The 21,557-nt window shown below is 44.2% G+C and overlaps 1 protein-coding gene across 1 annotated transcript; it reads left to right on the top strand.

Annotated features, from left to right (window-relative positions):
• Positions 1-1,519: 1,519 nt before the first annotated feature.
• LOC108790279 (ribonuclease H1-like) lies at positions 1,520-18,366 on the top strand. Its single transcript, XM_018560502.1, has 8 exons — positions 1,520-1,819; positions 3,683-3,804; positions 9,116-9,304; positions 11,759-11,858; positions 14,306-14,360; positions 17,276-17,360; positions 17,466-17,590; positions 18,277-18,366. The coding sequence occupies exons 1-8, from the start codon at positions 1,686-1,688 to the stop codon at positions 18,364-18,366; spliced, it is 900 nt and encodes a 299-aa protein (XP_018416004.1). The 5' UTR covers positions 1,520-1,685.
• The last annotated feature ends 3,191 nt before the right edge of the window (positions 18,367-21,557 follow it).

Below are 21,557 nucleotides of genomic sequence, written 5' to 3'. Positions count from 1 at the left end.
TGACCCACCACCACCACCATGCAGGCTAGCCTCATCCTCGGCTTAGGTCGGTGGGCAGCACAGCTCACACAGGGCAGAAGCTGGGCTTTGTCTGAACTCCATTTGCCCAAGCATTCTCAACCATATGACCACCACTCCATCCTCTCACTGACCCAATCACCCAGCAGCTATACAGTATGTCACAAAGGGGAAGGGAATGCCACCGCCGCAACTGATTGGGTTGAGGGAAGGAGGTGGTGGTCAGAGTTTTCAGTGGACTTGGGAGAACTCTGGGAAATCTGCCACCGAGATCAGCATCATCTCTACTCAGTACTTTGAGTCTTCAAACAAGTATGTAATCCAGAAGTTCTGCCTTTTATTTGCTACATGCTCATTCTGGGACATCGGCTGCAAGTATTGTAGGTATATTGGGTGACACTGGATCAATGAAACGGTGACACCCTATGGTGGTTAATCCTTTATTGTAGAGGTATCATTGGAAGGTTTCTTGTGGCGTGACCCATGTAGATGTTCATGGATGTAACATCTAAGTAGGTAAGTGAGGAGAGCCCGCAGTAGAGCTGTAAGGCTTCTTGTGGAGTGACCCATGTAGATGTGGCTATTTATCCTTTATTGTAGAAGTATCTTTGGAAGGCTTCTTGTGGAGTGACCCATGTAGATGTGGCTATTTATTCTTTATTGTAGAGGTGTCTTTGGAAGGCTTGTGGTGTGACCCATGTGGATGTTCATGGATGTAAGATCTAAGTAGGTAAGTGAGGAGAGCCCACAGTAGAGCTGGGGAAGATTTTCAAGGTAACACAATCCAGTTTATTGATGAGGAGGAATGTTCCTACTTGTTCAAAATAAGACGCCATGTTACAACTCTATTTTTGGCACCTCTCATGAACCTGTTTAAACATTTCAAAGTGTTGTGGGTAGAATGGCTAAGCAACTGGCATTTTAAGGAGCTTGGCAGTGATAGCCCACTTGCCCTTAAAGGAGAACTATGGGGTTAGGGCTTTTCCCCATAGTTCTCCGAAGGGTAACGGGAGGACACAAACTAGCGTCCTCCAGTTACCCAAAGCGCAGTATACCGCGAGCTGCAGCTCGCGGTATACTGGGACGCAGCAGCTGAAACCGATCCCGACAATTATGTCTGGATCCGCCCAGCTGCGTGAGTGACAGCTGGCTCTGCCTATCTAGAGGCAGAACCAGCTGTACCCGCCCAATCCCCCGTCCGTTCCGCCAGTCAGCGCTGGAGGATCAGACGGGAGAATCTAGTCACTCCCCTGTCACGGCTCTCTGCAGTGACAGGATCGAGAAGTGAGCGAGCGCCCGTATGTATTCGCTTACTTCCCGATCTACTGAGCTGACCTGTGACAGATTATGAGGCTGAGTGAAAAGCACTCTCCTCATAATTCTCCTTTTAAGGTCCATAGAGTTGAATGTTGGGTAGACCTCATGGGTGTCTGCCCAACAATGAAGTGTCTGCATTGGCAGACACTTCAAAATGAGAATAGTTGTAAGAAAACATATATTCTGACTGCTCTAGGATTTAGACATAATACATTTTATATGTTTATCTGCTTCTAATTTTGACATTATTGTAATACTGACAAATTGTCTGCTGTCTTCTTCTGCTCTACAGGAGGACGGTATGAATTCACAGTAATTTGGGTGCTTCCCCAAGGTGTGGTGGATGGGAGATGTTTAGGCTGTCTGGAGGTGTCCTGACTTCGGCTCGTTCACTGTTTGCATCCATTGGAAGGGCACAGGTGTTGATGGTTAATATGTTCTATGCTGTGAGAAGAGGACGGAACCCAGGAGTATACAGTACATGGTAAGACATGCATTGTCCGTGTTCATAACAGAACTCTAAGACTAATGCTGAGGTCCTGCAATATAATCCAGACTAATTCTGAAACAATGAACACCTGTAAACTAGGTAGAGATGGAGATTCTTCATGTCCATAGTAACAATGTGTAGATGGAACGGGCAAGTAGATGAGAAGACGCTATTGCGCATTTAGATCATAGTTGTTACTGTCCTCAAGGGTTGTTGGTATATACAGGTTTAGGGCCCATTCACACCACATCCAGACCATCTCCAGCCAGACCAGATTGTTTCCTGACCCAAAATGCATCCTAATGTACCCCTATGCTATTACCGGGCTCTTCACACCAGCACAGTCCGTTCCAGACCAGACTAAAAAAATACTGCATGTCTCATTTTGTCTGGTCTGAAATGCACTGGAACGCATGGAAACTTCGCAAAAACACATGCAAACGCACTGGAATGCACCTGAAAGCCCATTTTAAGCTAAAAATAAAACCGCTCTGGAACGTGTCAAAATCGCAGTAGAAACGCAGCAAAAAGCAGCGAACCTGGCCTTAAGCATAGACACCAATAAACTGTGTGTACTGCAGCAATATCCGCATGTGGGCACAGGTAAATCCACCATACTAGCTTACAGCGGAAGGATATATACTAGGGTGACCAGACATCTTGGAAAGTCTTGCTCCTGTTTTGATAAATTCTCCCCCATGGTGCTTTTGGGGTTTTAGGGGAAAGAACCCTTTGTAATTTAAGGACAGTGTTAAGCAATATAAGCATTGAATGGCTTCATGTATGGATTTAGGTTAAGGTGTGCAAACCACATACTAACAACCATTGTCTGGAAATGTATAACAGCAGGTCTCCCTCCCACTCCCCCTTCAAACAAATTTCATCTATCACTCGATTTCTATAGCCTGCAAGTTCTTTGCTATGGGTTATATAAGTTTGTATACTGCTTAGTCCAGGTAACTCATGACATCCCTATTTCTACATTTCCTACTACAGTAAACTCCCCGTTATCCGGCATCCACAGGGATTGGTAGATTCCGGATAAATGTAGTTTCTGGTTGCTTGTGAGCTACTATTAGAAATAGGTCTAACTTATGCCCTATCCCACACTATACCATATCATAGCATAAACTCTGTATTGACTTCATATTAATATTGAAATGCACTAATCAAAAGCAAGTTAAGACATATTGGGGTTGATTTACTAACCTTATAAACACGCCACAAACAAGTATACACCTCTGTAGTGTGTTCCCTCCCAGCATGATCTATGGGTGGAATCTAAACACCTTTGTAGTGTGTACACACCCAGCAGGTGTGTTGTGCAAAGCCCTGCATGAATTGCAAGGTGATGTTGTGTAAATTAGCTCTATGTTGTGTTGCTTGCGTTGATGAATGCAGGAATGTAAATGCATGAGCTAACCATTTGTGTCTAAACTGTGAAGCAGCATTATATATGCATCATGTGCATGATTTTTCCATATATGGCATTAGTGGAAATATGCTTTTAGAGACTTTTTGGTTGATAAATACGTTTTGCTGTGTAAAAATCACACGCACCTAGTGCGTGCGTGTGTTTAGGTTAGTAAATCACCCCAATAGACGCACAATTGGTTCCAGGATAATACATGCCGCAGATCAGCAAAACAGTGAGTACACGGGGATTTTTTTTTCTGGTTAGATGAGATTTCTGGTTACTTGGATACCGGATAACTGAGAGTTTACTGTATTTGGTACAAGACCTCTTGAGACCAGTAACCAGAACTTGAAGCAACAGAATGTTTCTAGATGTATGTCTATAAAAGCTGGAAGGCTGGATATGTCTTTTAAATCCTTGTATGCAATTTATGATCCCAGGGATGAATGCAAAGAACAAGTGGAACGCTTTGCAGGTGCCAGGTACAAGAAGTTTGCCTGCGAGGAAGAGGCCTGGAAGTTTGTAAGGGAAACTGAAGGAGCCCCCGCAAAAAGTTCTGAAAGTAAGTTAGGAAGGAGTAAGACACATAAGTTTGACTCCACTGCCATAGGCCTCTTAGATGGGAGGATGTGGGTGTATCTTCTTCACATCAATTTGTTTTGTCCATGGTTATAAAGGTTCTAATGCCCACTTGCCTTGACTCACGGGTGTCTAGATCTCTAATCTGTTGGGTATTATTGCTTTTGGCCAAATCTGAATAATCTGGCTGTTGTTTACTGTGTGCCAAGACTAGGTATGGCCAAGTGATTGACAAGCAGCAGTAACGTTGCTGATAGCCATGCCCCTGCAGAATTTCCTCTTCACACCGTAATGCAGATGCAGGCTACATGAGAGTGGCAACTCTGATCTAAATTCAGAAACAGTGTAGCATTGTTTCCACAACATCTTAGGAATCTGCATGAAGTGGACTTCACTGGCAGGCTCAACAGGTATTTGTGAGACTTTGCAGGGTGCACTAAGGTAATATTCATGATTTCACTGCACCCCTAAAAACCAGGATGCTACGCATTACAAACTAGTAGTCCCATCACTGGAGCCATGTTTTAAAATGTATTTTATTGTTTATCCGATTAATCGAACTTAATAATCGGCCAACTAATCGATTTTGAAAATAATCGTTAGCTGCAGCTCTAGACCAGTCAAGTATATCTTCTTTAATCCAGCCCCTAGACCAGGGGTGGGCAACTCCGGCCCCCCAGCTGTTGTCATACTACAAGTCCCATGTGGCATTGCAAGACTGACAGAGGCATGGCTGCCAGAGTCATAGGGGTGTTGGGATTTGTAGTTAAAGCACAGCTGGAGTTGCCCACCCCTGCCCTAGACCAAAATGAGCAGTTAACCCTTGCAGTGCTGGGGAGCCCCACTGCATGTGTTAATTTTGTTAACATATCAAAGAGGAACTCGGGAGTTAACTCCCAATTGTTTCCTCACAGTGATTGGTGGACTCTAGTAGGGAGTTGTAGTAGGTGGGGTCGGGTGGACCAGGTCTTGACTTTATCAATAAAAGGCAAGATAAAAAGGAATGTAAGCCCTAACCAAATTCATTTTGCTAAAGCCTCCTAGACCAAAGCAAGCATCTAACCCTTGCAGTGTGGGGGTAGCATCACTGCAAGGGTTCATTTTGTTAATTCCTGGAGTTGTTCTTTAAGACGTTAACCCATTTACGACCGTGCAACATATATATGCTGTGTTTTTCTAGGATGCACTCAATTGACGCCCTTAGAACTGTGACCAAACCGTCACCGACCGCTTACGGTCAACTATAGACGATTGGCAGCAGGCAGAATGGGCCCCTGATTACATCATCACTGTGTAGCCAAACACACAATGAATGGATAGGATCCCCTCCTACCAGCCTCCATCATTACAGCCCACTTAAAGGGCCAGCTCTCATTGTCGGCATGGGGTTAAAGTCATTTCAGTAATTTTCTTTTTTTAATAATCGGCTTTTATTTTGGATGACAGCGGCTCTGTAGCATGGCAGAGCGGGGGATCGTTAAATATCATTGATATTTAACGATCCCTCTGTTTACAGCAAACACCGGAGTGATCGTCTGATCATCGTCTGATAACGTTACTGGGGACGCTGGACTGTCATTACACCCTGAGAACCTGGCGGAGCCGCCGTGATATCACAGCGGCTCCGCCGGGTTCTCAGTGTAATGACACATCAGCGTCCTTGGTTAGCTGCTAACCAGGGGACGCTGATCTGTCTCTGCATGCAAGTGGCCATAGAGCCGCCGATCGTGTATATGTTAAACAGCCGGTAACTGCTCTTTACATTGCACAGGTTTTTTCTGCCCGTGCGCGCGCAGAAAAAAAATGCCGTCTGGAGACGGCAACCCGCCAATGCAGCAGTGCCGTCCGTCCGGTTTTTTTTTAACGGGCGGACGGCAACTGGTTAAGATACATGGAAGGGTATTTATTAAAAGTGGATCAGACAAAATCTGGAGCAAGTGTCCATGGCAACCAGTCAGCATCTCTATTTAATTTTCAAAACTTAACTGAACAAACTGAAGTAAGAACCTGATTGGTTGCCCTGGGCAGCTGCTCCAGATTCTGTCTGCTCCCGTTTTGATAAATCTCTCTCCCCCCAATGGTATTTTAGGAAAATTTAATTCAGTTAGGGTTTATATCTATTTTTATTTTGACTTTTGCTAATAGGCCGGGTCCACCCAACCCAACCTACTACAACTTCCTACTGGAGTCCACCCATCAGTCTGAAGATCCAATAGTGAGTTGTAGCTGGCAGGAAAGGATGTGCTAGCTCTAGAGTTTCTCAGCAAATTAAAGACTAGTATATTGACATGCAAAACTGCCATGCATTTCAGGGGCACTTGTAAAGATAATACATTGCAGGGGTAGGCAGACACAAGTCCTCCAGCTGTTGTGGAACTACAAATCCCATTAGGCATTGTAAGACTCTGACAGCCACAGGCATGACTCCCAGAGACAGGTGTATATAGGATGTGTAGTTTTACCACAGCTGGAGGGCCAAAGTTTACCTACCCCTGATATAGAGTATGTACTAACATCTAATGGTGCCTGTACCACATTCAGGTTGTCACTGAAATGGTATAGTTAGAATTTTAGATTGCGGGGCCCTCCTTACCATCTTGTCTTGAATTGTGATGTCTTCCTTATATTGTAAAGTGCTGCGCAAACTGTAGGCACTATATAAATGCTGTATAATAATAATAATGGCTGCAATTATGGTGGAAGATCATAATATGGATATATGCCCCTTAGATGTTCGATAAAATGTAAATTGTTCATCTATGTATAGCTATCAATATTTATTTGCTCATTTCAGTATTCATATGACATGCAAAAATTTGGTCTTCTAGTATCCTACTCGCCAAACACTGATAATTTGGTTCTAACTGGATACTGGCGGGCTAGATTGCTGGCTTCCTATGCCTCTTGGTGATTCTGGTTGTGAGATCCCCGCGCTACTGCCATGGCCATCCCGAAGATTGGGCTGTGGGTGGGGGGTCATTGTCACTCCAGATTTCTACATGCTGGAGGTGCGGGGCTTCTTTGCCCGGCTTCACAATGGTTGTGGTAGAGCAGGGGTGCCCACAAGGTCGATCGCGATCTACCAGTCGATCGCGTAGCGATCACTGGTAGATCGCCATGTCCTCTCCTCCCGCCGCTTCTCTGGATCCCCGCTGCTCTCCCCAGCGGGGATCCGAGAAGAAGTGAAGGAACCGGCGGCGGGGGAGGGCGGAGGACGGAGCCGCTGTCACTAACTAATGCAGAGCAGTGAGGAGAGAGAGAGACGCTCGGCCAGGATCTGACAGCCGGCGCCTCTCTCTCCCCTCACTGCTCGTCCGTTCTGTCACAGCGGCTCCGCCCCCCGCGGCTCGTCGTATCCCCCGCTGCCTCTGCCCGGGAGAGCAGGGGGATCCAGAGAAGTTGCAGCCCCCCTGTGCGTGGACGAGCGGCAGAGGATCGGTACATGTCACTAGTATGTACCAATCCTCTGTGTAGGACAAACACTGGAGCGATCGGCTGATCACTCCAGTGTTTGTAAATAACTGGGGACACATAGTACTATGTGTCCCCAGTTATAAATGAATGAACAGGAGGTGATTTACATCACCTCCTGTTCATTCATAAGTTTCTCAATGGGGAGAAGCACTCTGTACAGAGGCTCCTCCCCATTCAGAAACAGCTTGATAGTAAAATATTTTCTTAATGAATGGGAAGCCTCTGTGCTTTCCATTCATTTAGAATAGAGGCTGCAGAAAAAGAGATTGAGGACTTTGTGTCCTCAATTACTTTTTCTATTTTAAAAGGGAAATATCAGGGGGCTTTTTAGACCCCTAATATTTCCCCGAAGCCCCCCAAGAGTAAAATTTAAAATCAATAAAAATAAATAATGAAAAAATAGTAAAAAATAAATTTAAAAAACTTAGTTTTTTTTCCTTGCCTCAGGCGCAAAAGGAGCTGGCTACGGCTATGCTCCCGTGGTGCTCGTGCGGCTGCCAGCTGAATGTGTCAGACGCTGCAGATGAAAAGGTGCAGGACACCCCATGTGCAACGTCGGCCACACGAGCACCACGGGAGAACAGGACGCCGGGACCTGTAATGTACTGGAATGCACTGGAATGTAAGCAGGCCGACTCCCTGCGTTCAGGTGAAGTCAATGGCATCGCCCACAGTGCGATCGCCTGCACTCGGAACGCAGGCACATTAGTGCCTGCATTGCGGTCCAGTGCGATCTGCAAAAATTGTGCTTGCAGCATTTTTGCGGCTCGCATTGGACTGGAACACAGGAACTAATGCAGGCCATCGCACTGTGGGTGAGGGGCCTACCTGCGCAGCCCACGCCCACTCCCGCCCCTGAATGCAGGTGTTTTTTCGTTGGTAGATCTCAATGAGCTCGTTATTTGAAAAGTAGATCTCCAGATGAAAAATAGTGGGCGCCCCTGTGGTAGAGTAAAGGCAAATCTGAGAACTTTTGATATCATCTCATCACTAAAGTCATGGAGAAATATAAGCAGGTAGCGCAATGAGGTTTACCCAGAGAGGCAATGCCCGCTTTAGTTATCTTTACCTAATTTCAAACATAAAGCAGTAATAAGAGTAACAATACGTGGGGATTTATTTCATAGATACAGGTAAGTGTGCTTTGCAAATAACATAATTGTTCATCTGTGCTTCCTTGTTCCTGGCCTTGTCACCAGGCCATTCATTTGAACAACAATCTTCCCATAAGGATGTGATATCGGCAGCCCCAGCAGACTTGGACTGGTTCCTGGCAGTGACAACTCTGCTTCTACATAGATACAGTACGAAAGTTTGTATAGGAAGGTGAAAGGAGGTCCAGAATAGCTAGGCCAGCACAGACAGTAATTAGACACTTCCAGAAGAGGAGAGGGCTATGATGTGGCAGGAGGGAGAGGGAACTGTGGCTGTGGTAGGATATTAACTCTTAATGAGCTGGCAAGTTTGGATTGCAGTACTGTAAACTGAAGCGCTACACTCTGTTTAATAGTCCCAGATACATCTTTATTATGGGGTTGAGGGGATAATATTGAAATAGCCAACGTGTTTTTGGGGGCTCATACAAATGCCCCTTCTTCAGGGCTTACAGGGGAGAACATGTATCAGGACTGTAGTGGCTTGAAATTGGATAGTGTGCGAGACTGCATAGAGGCAGGTCCCTATAATGAAGCAGCCTTATTTGGGGGGGCGCAACATATTGGAAGTGGATAAAATAATTTTGTTGAAATGTGACATTCTGACGCAGATCTTGTTTGCTGGCCTCGCCCCAAATAATCAATAGTAAATTGTATTTTTTCCAGGTAGTGGTGGCACACAGAATCCCTCTGCAAGCAAAGAAAAACAGGATAATGTACTTCCTTCGTTCCGTGCCAAGAGACCGCTCCAGCTTTCTAGCATCTCTACTACGGATCAGTCTTCACCTAAACGAACTAAACTGATTGATATCAGTGCCTTACCACCCATGATTGGACACTCATTTACTAATATGGGTATATTCAGGATTATTATTATTATTCTTCCTTTAGATCTTGCCAGAAATCTTGGCAGCTGATATTTTCCTGTGCTCCCTCTATGTGCTGCATTTTTATCAGTTACGTTTTTCCCAGATATCTCTAAGGACTACAGAACCCCTTCCTTCTGTTTGCAAGAAGAAGATAGGTTTTTGTAGTCCACTAGGGTGACGACTCTGCTATTACATAGCTACAGTATGGTGAGTGAATGTTATCACAATAGGATAGCAAGTGTGTTACTGCCAGGATTACTAGTGACCATAAAGGAAAATTCTGAAAATAGAAAACGAATGCAGCCACCACATTTATGGACTGGTAAGTTGCAATATATTCAATGTCTATTAGGCTCGGATACACTTTTTAAGCTTTGGTGCTCCTTTTCAGTGGCTGTTAAATTGGCATATGATAAGGGTCAGTCCTGTCTATGTAGCAGGTTAATCTAGGAATACACAGTTAGAATTTCAGTTGAACATTTATACGGAATGCAGAAAAAATTGTTCATCAGGACATTCAATGATGCCATTATCAAGTCAACTAATTTCGTTTTAAAGCTCTTAAAGGAGATGTTTGGGATCATGAAAAGAAATAAATACACATTGGGTCTGGAACTCACTGCCACAGACAGTGATTTCAGCAAAGAATGTGGAATTGTTCAAGAAACTTTTGGACGATTTCTTAAGGGACCGTAATATACAGGGGTACAGGTACTCCTAGAATGAGATCCTAATAGGTTGGGCTTGATGGACTAATGTCTTTATTCAACCTCAAATACTATGTAACTATACTCTCTGCTGCACATGGGTTACCACAATCTGGCAGATCATGTGACGGCTGATCTGAAAGCTCATGGTCTCTGCTTCTAGCGGCACCTCTGATGGAAATTCTCCCAGGGGGGGCGGACGCTGCTGGATCTGGCTCTCAGACGCACACTAAAAGGTAGAATCAGCTGTGAATCAAACACCTGGGATGGATACCGACTATATTGTTGGGATCCTTCTAGACTGCTGCATGGCTGTGACCTGCTGATAGCGAGCTCCAGCCCACTATTGGCTGATTTTAGATCACATTATGCAATGTACTCCTGTGAGCAAAGAAGTATAACTCAAAAAGGTGTACAAATTTTAAAAGTGTGTGTGTTGCACTTCTTTTTTTTTTTCTTTCAACTACATTAACAGGATTTTGTTAACTATTAGAAATCGAAAAAATATTTTGAATAAGAACTACATGTTTATCGTGTATAGCTAGCTTTATTTTTGAGCGGTTTATCGCTCATATTTCCGCGCAATGTCGCTCAATGTAGCGTTCCAATGTATTTCAATGGAGCTGTTCACAGCTCAATGTCGCCTGTAGCTCGTCGCTCAAACTTGTAGCTCGAACATGACCTATTTTTGGCGGATGCTGCGCGATTTGGCCCCATAGACTCAATGGTGTTGTGCAAATTCGCGCATGACTACATAAAAGTGTTTCCTGGGTAATGTTTGAATGTAAAATGTCTCCTAGTAATATCTCAGTACTTGGTTTGGGCCCCTTTTGCAGCACTTACTGCAATTACTTTTGCACGATATTCTAATTATTCGAGTTTCACCTGTATAACAGACCTGTCAACAACCATGCATACTGTAGCCATGTAATATCCTTAGTCCATCTGCCCTAACGCTATAAAAACTTCTGAATATGGCAAAATTTTGTATGGTGCCCTGTGATTTCTAATTACGCCCCTTGCAGAGCCCACCTGAGAGTGACCCTGCAGAGCCCACCATAGACTCTATGGTGGGCTCTGCAAGGTATCAGGTGGGCTGGTTACACCCCTGCACACCTCTTACCTGTCAGCCCCGATCCTCCTCCTTCACGGTCGCTGGCGGGCTTCACCGCCGCCGCCTCCGCAGCTGCTGATGACTGGCCCTGCCTCCTCCGCAGTTGCTGGGTGTCACTCACTCATCAGCGGCTGTGAGGAGGAATGCGCCGCTGTCCAGATCAGGTCAGTGATCTGGACAGCAGCACATTCCTCCTCACAGCTGCCAGTGACAGCCAGCAGCCTGCGATGCCATGGCGGCCCACGCGGCACCAGGGGGACCCCTTTGTTCCTCGTCCTGGCTGGGCCCCCCTGTGGCCCGGGCCCCATAACGGTCGTCTGAGTCGCTATGGCAATAGTTCCGCCACTTTATATGGAGCAAACATTGACATTTCCTCTACATCCCACAATGCAGCGCTTAGTGCCTGAATGAACTGTTGCCAGGTCCAAGGATTAACATGTGAGGAGAAGGGGGCATACCTTTAGCACTTTCAGAGAAGACATTGTTTGAGGGTTTATGCAGGAATTGCAATGGTGCCTGCTGCAAGAACAATTTGCTTTATGTGACCCTGTGACAAGTTTGCTTTAACACAATTTCTCTTTGATTTGGATTTAATGCTACATATAGAATTTATTGACAGGAGATGCCACTGTGGTGTACACTGATGGTTGCTGCTCACAAAATGGGAAACTTAAGGCACGAGCTGGAATTGGGGTTTACTGGGGACCAAACCACCCCATGTAAGTGATTTTGCAATTATTAATTACAGCAGAAAAATGTAAAATACAAGCATTTGTCTTTTCTTTGTGTATTAAAGTGACCTGTGTTGTTTTAAAATACTAAAGCTGAAGATCACCTGCAAAAGAAGAGATAGTATACTTCGCTAGCAGGCCCTTTCTCCACACTACTCTCCATTCCAGAAATGTGGCTTTGCCAGCATCATTGGCCTTCAGCACTTCTGGGAGTGTTGAATAGTGTGTCTTCTGCATGCTGAGCCCTTCCTTCTACCCCTATATTATTGTTGGTCTCTTCCTTCTAACCCTGCATTACTGCTGGTCTCTTCCTTCTAACCCTACGTTACTGCTGGTCTCTTCCTTCTAACCCTACGTTACTGCTGGTCTCTTCCTTCTAACCCTACGTTAGTGCTGGTCTCTTCCTTCCTTTTAACCCTACGTTACTGCTGGTCTCTTCCTTCCTTTTAACCCTACGTTACTGCTGGTCTCTTCCTTCCTTTTAACCCTACGTTACTGCTGGTCCCTTCCTTCCAACCTTACATTAACGCTGGTCCCTTCCTTCCAAACCTACAGTCCTGCTATAGTGGCGTAGGTGTTGGAAGAAGAAACCATGGCATATGGTGGGGGACACACGCATCCAGCGCTCCCAAAAGTGTTGAATGCCGAAGACAGTGGTGAAGGCTGCAGTACTGAAATGAAGGCAAGGTAAAAGTCACAGGCTGCCAAAGTAGTGAGTATACCAGCTCTTCTCTTGCAGGTGACTTACAGCTAGAGTGGTTTTAAAACTTTGCATGGTTATTTTAATCATGAAATTTAAGCAGTTGCATGTTCATGAAGTGCATCCTCACATTTTCATGGGTTTCCATTTATTTAATGGGCATGTGTCAACACAGCGTTAGAGTTGTATGACCTCGAGCAAATTTCTTTTTCTTTCAGTAGCCAGTACATAGTAAAAACAGTTACTTTTAAGGCATGCCATCTGTCAAGGTTGTCAGTGTGCTAATGTCACCCCTCAACCGAACTTTTAAGCCCTCCAATTGGCTGGTGTCATAGCTGATCACTTGTGCAGCACCAAGGCGCCTGCAATCCAAGTAGAGGATAAGATGGCAACCTCCTTGGCTGTAAGGTATAGGAGGTTGTAGTTCCGCTTTGAACATGCTTGGTTTCTGTTGCTCCACTTTTGTCCAGGTTCCCTTGCTGCAACTAAGATTAATTCCTTACAGCAAGGTTGCGTAGCTAAAAATGAGAAAGAGAGTGATCATTTCTATACAGCACATAACTTATTTGAAGTGTCTGGTGACAAGTGGTAAAAGCAATATGTTTCAGGAAATAAGGAGGGGATGATCATGGCTGCAGTGTTTTCAAGTCTTCTAGGAAGGAAGGTATTCATGACATCCCTTTTAGATACACATGCTCCTTGCTTATCCCTACCAGCCAATTGTGACCTAGACTAGCGTGCATGCTAACCTAAAGTGGTGTTGGGGATGCCTTGTTAAAGAGGAACTCCAGGATTTTGAAAAGTTACCCCTGTAGTGTAGGCGTAGCCCTACTACAAGGGTTAGCTTTTCAAAATCCTGGAGTTCCTCATTAACAAGGTATCCCCAACACTACTTTAAAGGAGAACTATGAGATGAGGGATTTCCTAGTTAGAGCCGTGTGACTTTGAAACTGTCACACTTCGGCTCTATGGAAGTCCGCAAAAACACACCACCGACCGCTGACTTCCCTATCATCTCCCAGCAGAGAGTGGTGGCTGTCCGTCATCGCTCCTCTCCGCAGGGATTTCCCCCCCTCCCCTCTCTGATCCTAGAAGCGCTGACTGGAGGTATGGACAAGAGAGGGGGCGGGCACAGCCTCTAGATAGGCAGAGCCTGCTGCCAATCAGCCAGCTGGATGGCTCTTGACTGTATTGTCAGGATCCGTCCCGGCTGCGGCACTCTCAGAATATAGCGGGCAATAGCCTGCTATATACCGAGCTTTGGGTCCTGTGACTATAAAGAGAACTATGGGGAAAAACGCTTACCCCATAGCTCTCTTTTAAGCTTGGTAAAAGTTGATCATGGATTTTATTTTATGTAGGAACCCTGAGGCTGATCAACAAAGACCTTGTGCAAGTAAAAGTGAAAGAGCTCTCCAATTCAATACAGATGGCCACCAGCAAAAGCTTGAATTTATGCCAGTTGGTATCACCTAACTGCATGCTAATGATGGACTGATCTAAAAGGGGGCTGCTAAAATGTTACACACTTGCTTTGCTCCACCTGAATGCTTATATTATGTTTAGATAAATTTATCACACACTGATTGCCACTCTGAAAATAAAGAAATTAGTCTATGAATTATAACCAAAAACATTAAAACAAACTTTTTTTTCTGTGTGGCATATTACCAGTGTTCCCAATTGTTACCTGTGTTTTCCCAGTTACTGTTCACGTGTTTCTTGTGGTAAATAGGAACGTGGCAGAAAAACTTGATGGAAGACAAACAAATCAGCGAGCAGAGATCCAGGTAGTTTATTTTATGGTAAAGTCGTGTTTTTAATATTTTTTGCACTCATTTCCATTGAAGATATACACTGAGTGGCCAGATTATTATGACCACCTGACGTTTGTAGGCAAATTAGCTATAATCCGAGCTGAAGTTGCTAGAGGGCCAGACCATTATAAATAGGGAAGCAGGTTGTATACCACGACAGTAGAAGTGATGTTTTTTGGAAGATATGGGGAAACAACACGATTTAACAGCCTTTGAACGTGGGATGATTGTTGGCGCTCGGAGCCATGGAGCGAGTATCAGCAAAACAGCAGAATTCGTTAAATGTTCAAGAGCAGCTGTTGTTAAAGTGTTTAAAGACTGGACTGTCAGCGGAAAATCTGGGTCTGAACGTGTGAATTGTGGCCGTCAGCGACTAGTCAATGTTAGGGCAGAATGGAGAGTGGCAAGACTGGTACAAGACACAGAAGGGCAACAGTGCATCAAATTACTGCAGATCTTAATCAGGGATCCTCTCAAATGATCTCTGAACGCACTGTTCGCCGTACACTGCATCGTATGGGATATGGAAGCCGAAGGCCTGTTCGAACACCTTTGCTGTCTGCAGTTAACAAGATAAAACGTCTCCAATTCGCACAGGAACACAAGGATTGGACAGTCGAGCATTGGAAAAAAGTCATGTGGTCCGATGAATCACGTTTCCAGTTGCATCATGCAGATGGCAGAGTGAGAATTTGGCGGAAACAGCATGAAAGCATGCACCCCACATGCATGAGTACAACCCTTCAAGCTGGTGGGGGCAGTGTTATGGTTTGGGGCATGTTTTCCTGGCATGATTTGGGCCCTTTAATTCGTGTGGAACAACGTCTGAATAGCACAACATACCAAAGTATCGTTGCTGATCAAGTTCATCCTATCATGTTGATGGCGTATCCCAATGGAGATGGCTTCTTCCAAAAAGACAATGCGCCATGCCACGGTGCTCGTATTGTGCAGGAGTGGTTTCAAGAACATGAGGGAGACTTTACCTTGCTTAGGTGGCCCCCACAATCACCAGATCTCAATCCAATTGAGCATTTGTGGGACGAAGTTGGAAGAGCCATCAGGCAGCTGGTTCCACAACCATCAAATCTCACAGAACTGGACAGTGCTATTCATCAGGCATGGTGTCAGATTCCTCGCATCACCTTTCAACATCTCGTGGAGTCAATGCCCAGAAGAATCGCCACATTATTGAAGGCAAAAGGTGGACCAACGAAGTACTGATGGGGTGCTCATAATAATCTGGCCACTCAGTGTATATGTACATTTTCACTTGTGTACATGTAACAGGAGCAGCTGTAGTAACACAGATTTACCACCTCGGGACTGGAATAGTTCTATCATTTCTGAAAGCAAAGGCCCTGTAGAATTCTACAGGGCAAAATTTAGTGCCCACAAATGTCTGCGCATTCGCACGGGAGTTACATCCTCCACGGCACCCAACCCATTCACTGCATCTTAGCGATGCCATTAATGGGCTGAGTGAGTACGCTGTGTGGTGTATGTGCTGTACAGTGTACATGAAAAATAAAAAATCGCTGGTGGAGAGAGGAAGAATCTTTGTGGCAGAAGAGACTTTGCATGTCTTCTGCCAAACGTCAGTACTTTGACATTTATTCAGTCATGCAACGCTGTACTAAAATTTATTTTTATTACATTTTTGGGGACAGATAGCTTTCTTTTGGTGGTAATTAATCACCCCTGGGGTATATATATATTTTTTTTTACTATATTGAAAAATTACCAAAAATTAAAAACAAAAACAAATGTGCCTTATATTTAGTTATGCAACATTTATTATTACCCAATTTTTTGGTAAAATATAAAAGACGGGGTCACCTCAGGTAAATATACACAAAACATGTCAAGCCTTAAAATTGCGCACGAAACTGCAAAAAATCAGTGATCGATGGCCCTAAAATTAGTGCTTGCACTCCAACAGTTGGGGTGATATGTGCAGTGCAATTGTTATTTTCGCATGTTGGTGCACCCGGCGCGTATTTACGTTTATATGTGCGTAAACGTGGTGGTGGGGGACTTAACAATTTGGGGGGGCTTCCATTTTTTTTTTTTTTTTTTTTTTTTTTTTAACACGTATTGTTATTGCTATGACATAGGGGACTAACAATCCCCTATGTGATAGCACAGGCACACTGACAGGTCCTCTTTATGGAGACATTAGGGGTCTCAAGACCCCTAATGTTACCTGGGGACCCCCAAATAAGCTGATGAAGCAGAGATCTGCTTCTTCTCTGTCTATAGCAGCCAGGGAAATGACAGCTGAATGCAGAAGTGATGTAATACACATCACTTCTGCATTCAGAGATCGGAGAGGATATCAGCAAGTGGAACAATGCTGCACTCCCTCCGATCTTCATGCTGAGCCGGTCCCGGGCCCGCAGAGGGGACAGCGGACATCATTCCAGAACTCCTTGTTCTTCTTTACACTGACAATAGTTCTTAATGACATTAGCTGAATGTTTGGTGTCGTTTTCCTTCTGCAGAATAAATTTGGGGCCAATCAGACTTGCAAGGAACCTCCACCATGCTCTACTGTTGCTGCAGACACTCATTATTGTACCGCTCTCCAGGCCTTCCGCGAACAAACCGCCTTCTGCTACAGCCAAATATTTCACATTTTGACTCATTAGTCCAGTGAACCTCCTGTCATATTTTTGCGGTCAAGCAACTCAACTATGTACGAAAACATAGGAACTGGGGTGCAGAAAAATGGCAGCAGGTGACCCGGACCGATGACTCAAAAACTGCAAAAAATGGCTTGGCAGCAAAAGGTTTAAACAGCCACATGAACTACTCCTTTGAGACATATTGAACCTGTGATGAGTTGTTTGGAATAGAAATGAACTAACACTCAATGTTTCCTGCAGGCAGCATGCAAAGCCATAGAACAGGCCAAAAGCCAGAATATCGCAAAGCTTGTGCTGTACACGGACAGCATGTTTACAATAAATGGTAAGAGCCATGGGGGGATTATTCCTGCCATAGTATTCCCTTGTTATGCCTTATTTGCAGTTAGTCCATATATTTCTTATACATATGTTTGTATGTTGTTTTTAGCTATCACTAAATGGATACATACGTGGAAAAAGAATGGCTGGAAGCTCAGCACTGGTGCAGATGTCAAAAACAGGGAGGACTTTGAAAAACTGCACAGTCTAGTGAACGGGATTGATGTGAAATGGGTCAGTATAACGGACACGGCCTCTGTTTTTAAAAAAAAAGGACAGTTGAGTCGCTACACATGTACAAATCGCACTACTTTGCAAAAGTTTCTTGTACTGGAATGCATTTTTATTTTAAAGGGAAATTCCACCTTTTAGAAAATAATAAATGCACATTTCTACATAAACCTGAACATTTTTTTTTTTTTTTTTGCATTGGAGCCAGTAAAGCATTGCAAGTGTGATCAGTAGATCATTGGTGCTTTGCTCTGATCCCTGTAGACTAGGTTGCCCAATAGGTAGATCGCGAACTACCAGTCAATCGCATAGCTATTTCTGGTAGATCGTGATTGCAAGTTCAATTTGGCTGCTCCATTTATCTGGGAGCTCAGCTGCTGCTTGCTGTTCTCTGACTTGGCCAGCAGGTGGCACTCTGTCCTGGCCGAGCCCCTGCCACTGAAAGCCGTGCTGCAGAGTTCAGCATGCAGCTGCTCCAGTCTAGGGAAGCCTGAGAGCAGGGCCCTGGGGCCACACACATCAGACAGACACAGTCCATGGCCGGGTAAGTGTGTGTGTGTGTGTGTGTGTGTTTGGCTTACCCATTTAATATTACACTATGATATGCGTGTATTATGTATGTATGTATTTGAAATATTCTGGTGTTTAAATAAGACTGGTTCTGTAACACGTTCTACCTTCCCTTGCAGATACACATCCCAGGACACGCTGGCTTTGGAGGAAACGAAGAGGCTGACAGACTTGCTAGAGAAGGAGCTAAGAAGTCTTTAACAAGTTGAATTTAGATCATATATATTCCTCAGGCTTAAAGTCAAATTGAAGCAAACACTTTTTTTGGATTGAGTAAGAGATATATCAGCTTCTTCCATTTTTTTATTTTATTTTTTTTTTACAATCTTTTGTCCCATTGGTAAGATTCCCTTTCACTTCCTGTCCAATAGCTGCAACAGGAAATGAGAGGGAAATCGCTGGTGGTCAGCAGGGTCACCAGAACTAGTGTCCCCATTGGAAGATTTCCCATCTATTCCTGTTCTGGATTTGTATCTGTTCTGGTGACGACCCAAAATTTGGGATTTTCTTTCACTTCCAGTGATCACGATCACCAGGACAAATAGAGGGTGAAACTCCCGAACGGGGACACAGGCAGCAATAAAATCCGGGCGGGTTCTAATCCCTCTCCACTCCATCCAAAGCTATAATACTCTGCTTACCTGACATACATGAAGTGAACAGTCTGCAACCATCTTTCGTTGTCATCATTCCGGAGGGATGACAGGTGGAATCGGGTTTATTTATTTCACACTGCTCTTTGCTTTATTAAATGGAGGCTGAAGGTCAATGTAACCTTTGTTTTTTGCATACCTTTACAGGAAACTTATCGTCTACCATGACTGGGTCTCCTTCTGGAAATGCTGGTTATCGGGCTGCCTCTGGTTCCAGTGCTGACTGAAGTCTCTGACCTGTAGGAAGTATGCAGTCATTCACATGGGGCATTGTGGAATTCCTGCAGCAAGAACCTATGTATTCCTCCGTCAGGAATCCCAGGTGTCCTGTTTATATGCGGCCGCTCCACCTATTGAAGACCTTTACCCCCTTTTACTAAAATTCACATTAGCTTGCAGCTCTGCATTCTGATTTAAAATCATCTTGCATGCATTAGCGAAACAAACTTGTTTATCATATATTTACAGAGTTCCTCTACTTCCTGGTCCAGTTCTGGCACAAATTATGTACGTGCCAAAGCGTTGCATCCTGGGAAGGTTACATGAGCAGAGCATTGCTGGGAAATCTCATCTGCAATCTCATGAGATCTCAGGGAGAGGCATTTTCCTCCCCTGAGCTGGTGTGCATGGTCACATGTCCTAGTCACATGTGCCAGAGTTCCAGGAAGTAAAGGGAGAGCTAGTAACCTGCCCTCAGTTAACATGGCCACTGTGAGTAGACTGGGAAAGAAATAAGGTATGCAAAGAATACAGAGCTGGCAATTATCTAGAACTATGTGTTTGTAGATTGTCATTAAAATAACAACAAAGGCACCTTTTAGACATTTTTAGTAAGATATAGGTAAAGTTCCACTTTAATAAAAGGATGACTGCATCCAAACCACATGTAATCATGCTATGTATGAGTACATTCGGACTGCCGCTGGAAGATGCCGCAACTGTCACCCTGTCATTTACTTCAAATGTGTACAAAGCTGAATCTGAGCGGGGGACACCTGGCATTCCTGCCACAGGAATTCATAGGTTCTTGCTGCGGGAATCCTAGAACACGACATAAGTCCTTGTGTGAATGGGGCCTTACAGGGTGAGTGTCAATAAACCAACTCAGTGGTAAACCATTCAGACATGGCGGTTTGACATTACTTGCTGCATACTTGTTTCAGGTCTGTGATGTAAGTAGTTGTGAAGCCAGAGACAGGCAGGCAACTAGAATTTTCAGGAGGTCCAAAGGTTACCTTTCATGTAGTCATATACTGATCGTATATAATGCTGTTTATGTTGAGTACTCCCACATCACTTTAATGTCTTCTGTAAAGTCTTTTATTTTGGCTCTTTGAAGCATATTAAATAAAATGTTGTAAATAGATCATTAAATATTGAATTGTCTTGTTCTCTTATTCCAGCACATATACATCTTTAGTTGCCTTAGGGTAACACATGCTGATTGCTGCCTGATGGTTGAGGATACTTGTAGACATCTAGCTGACCACAATAAAACATGGAAATCTTATGCATTCAGCAAATACGCTCTGATAGCACAAGGAAGTTTGTGATTGAGCCAAACATACTTGTTTCATTGTAGTGGAGTGGTAAAGCATTATGTTGTTTTCTAGAATAGAATGAAGATCAATGCTTTATACCCTAGCAGCCTTATTGCTCCCCATGGTAGACACGACAGTCCTGCATCCAAATGACGTTTCCAAGTGTTTGTTGGTCAATGCTTTGCCATGTTGCACAACCTGATGAATACATCATCCAGCTATGTGATGAATTTTTAGACCGGCAAATGGAACTCCTCCCTCACTCCCTGAGCTACCATGGCTAGAACTTAGCCAGATCTAAATGGACGGACATCCATTTGTGACATACGCCCGGCCCGAACCCGCTGTACGTCAATCACACGTAACTATCTACAAGTCTGAACCGAGCATGGGCGTCACAAGGACGTGGCAGTACCACTCTCGGGCTCACCCGGCATGGAGATTCCCCAGCTCACGGGACACAATCTCAGGCCAGCAGACAGAGCGATCGTCACCAGGGTTGGTTAACTCCGCAGTCAACCCTTTATCCACAAATGTTCACTGCCACCATGTGTTTTTTAACGGAAACACAGACCATTCCCAGCAAATGCTGCACCAATTTAAAACACTTAAACAATGCCTATGATATCGCTGTCCCTTCAGACAGTAATATGACAGGATTCACTATACAGTAGCGCTCTTCACTGAGTTCTTATTTAGAGCGATTGTTTTTGAAGATCGTCTTTTTAATAAAAGAAACGGTGCAGAGAATATTCAGAAAAAGATATTAAAAAACAAAAACAAAATATATACAGTATCTCACAGAAGTGAGTTCTCCTTAGAGCGATAACACAAAATGTAACACACCTGCTCCCCATTCACACCTAAGACCTTGTAACACTAACGAGTCACATGACACCGGGGAGGGAAAATGGCTAATTGGGCCCAATTTGGACATTTTTACTTATTGGTGTACTCACTTTTGTTGCCCGCGGTTTAGACATTAATGGCTGTGTGTTGAGTTATTTTGAGGGGACAGCAAATGTACACTGATATACAAGCTGTACACTCACTGCTTTACATTGTAGCAAAGTGTAATTTCTTCTGTGTCGTCACATGAAATGATATAATAAAATATTTACAAAAATGTGAGAGGTGTACTCCTGTGAGATACTGTATATACAACAGCAAAATAAAAGGGGAATACTCAACAGTCCTGGGTTTAGG

This window comes from Nanorana parkeri, unplaced genomic scaffold (assembly GCF_000935625.1).
Source record: "Nanorana parkeri isolate BGI_ZX_2015 unplaced genomic scaffold, ASM93562v1 scaffold460, whole genome shotgun sequence".
In the NCBI taxonomy this organism is placed as follows: domain Eukaryota; kingdom Metazoa; phylum Chordata; class Amphibia; order Anura; family Dicroglossidae; genus Nanorana; species Nanorana parkeri.
This window is presented reverse-complemented; position numbering and strand designations above follow the sequence as displayed.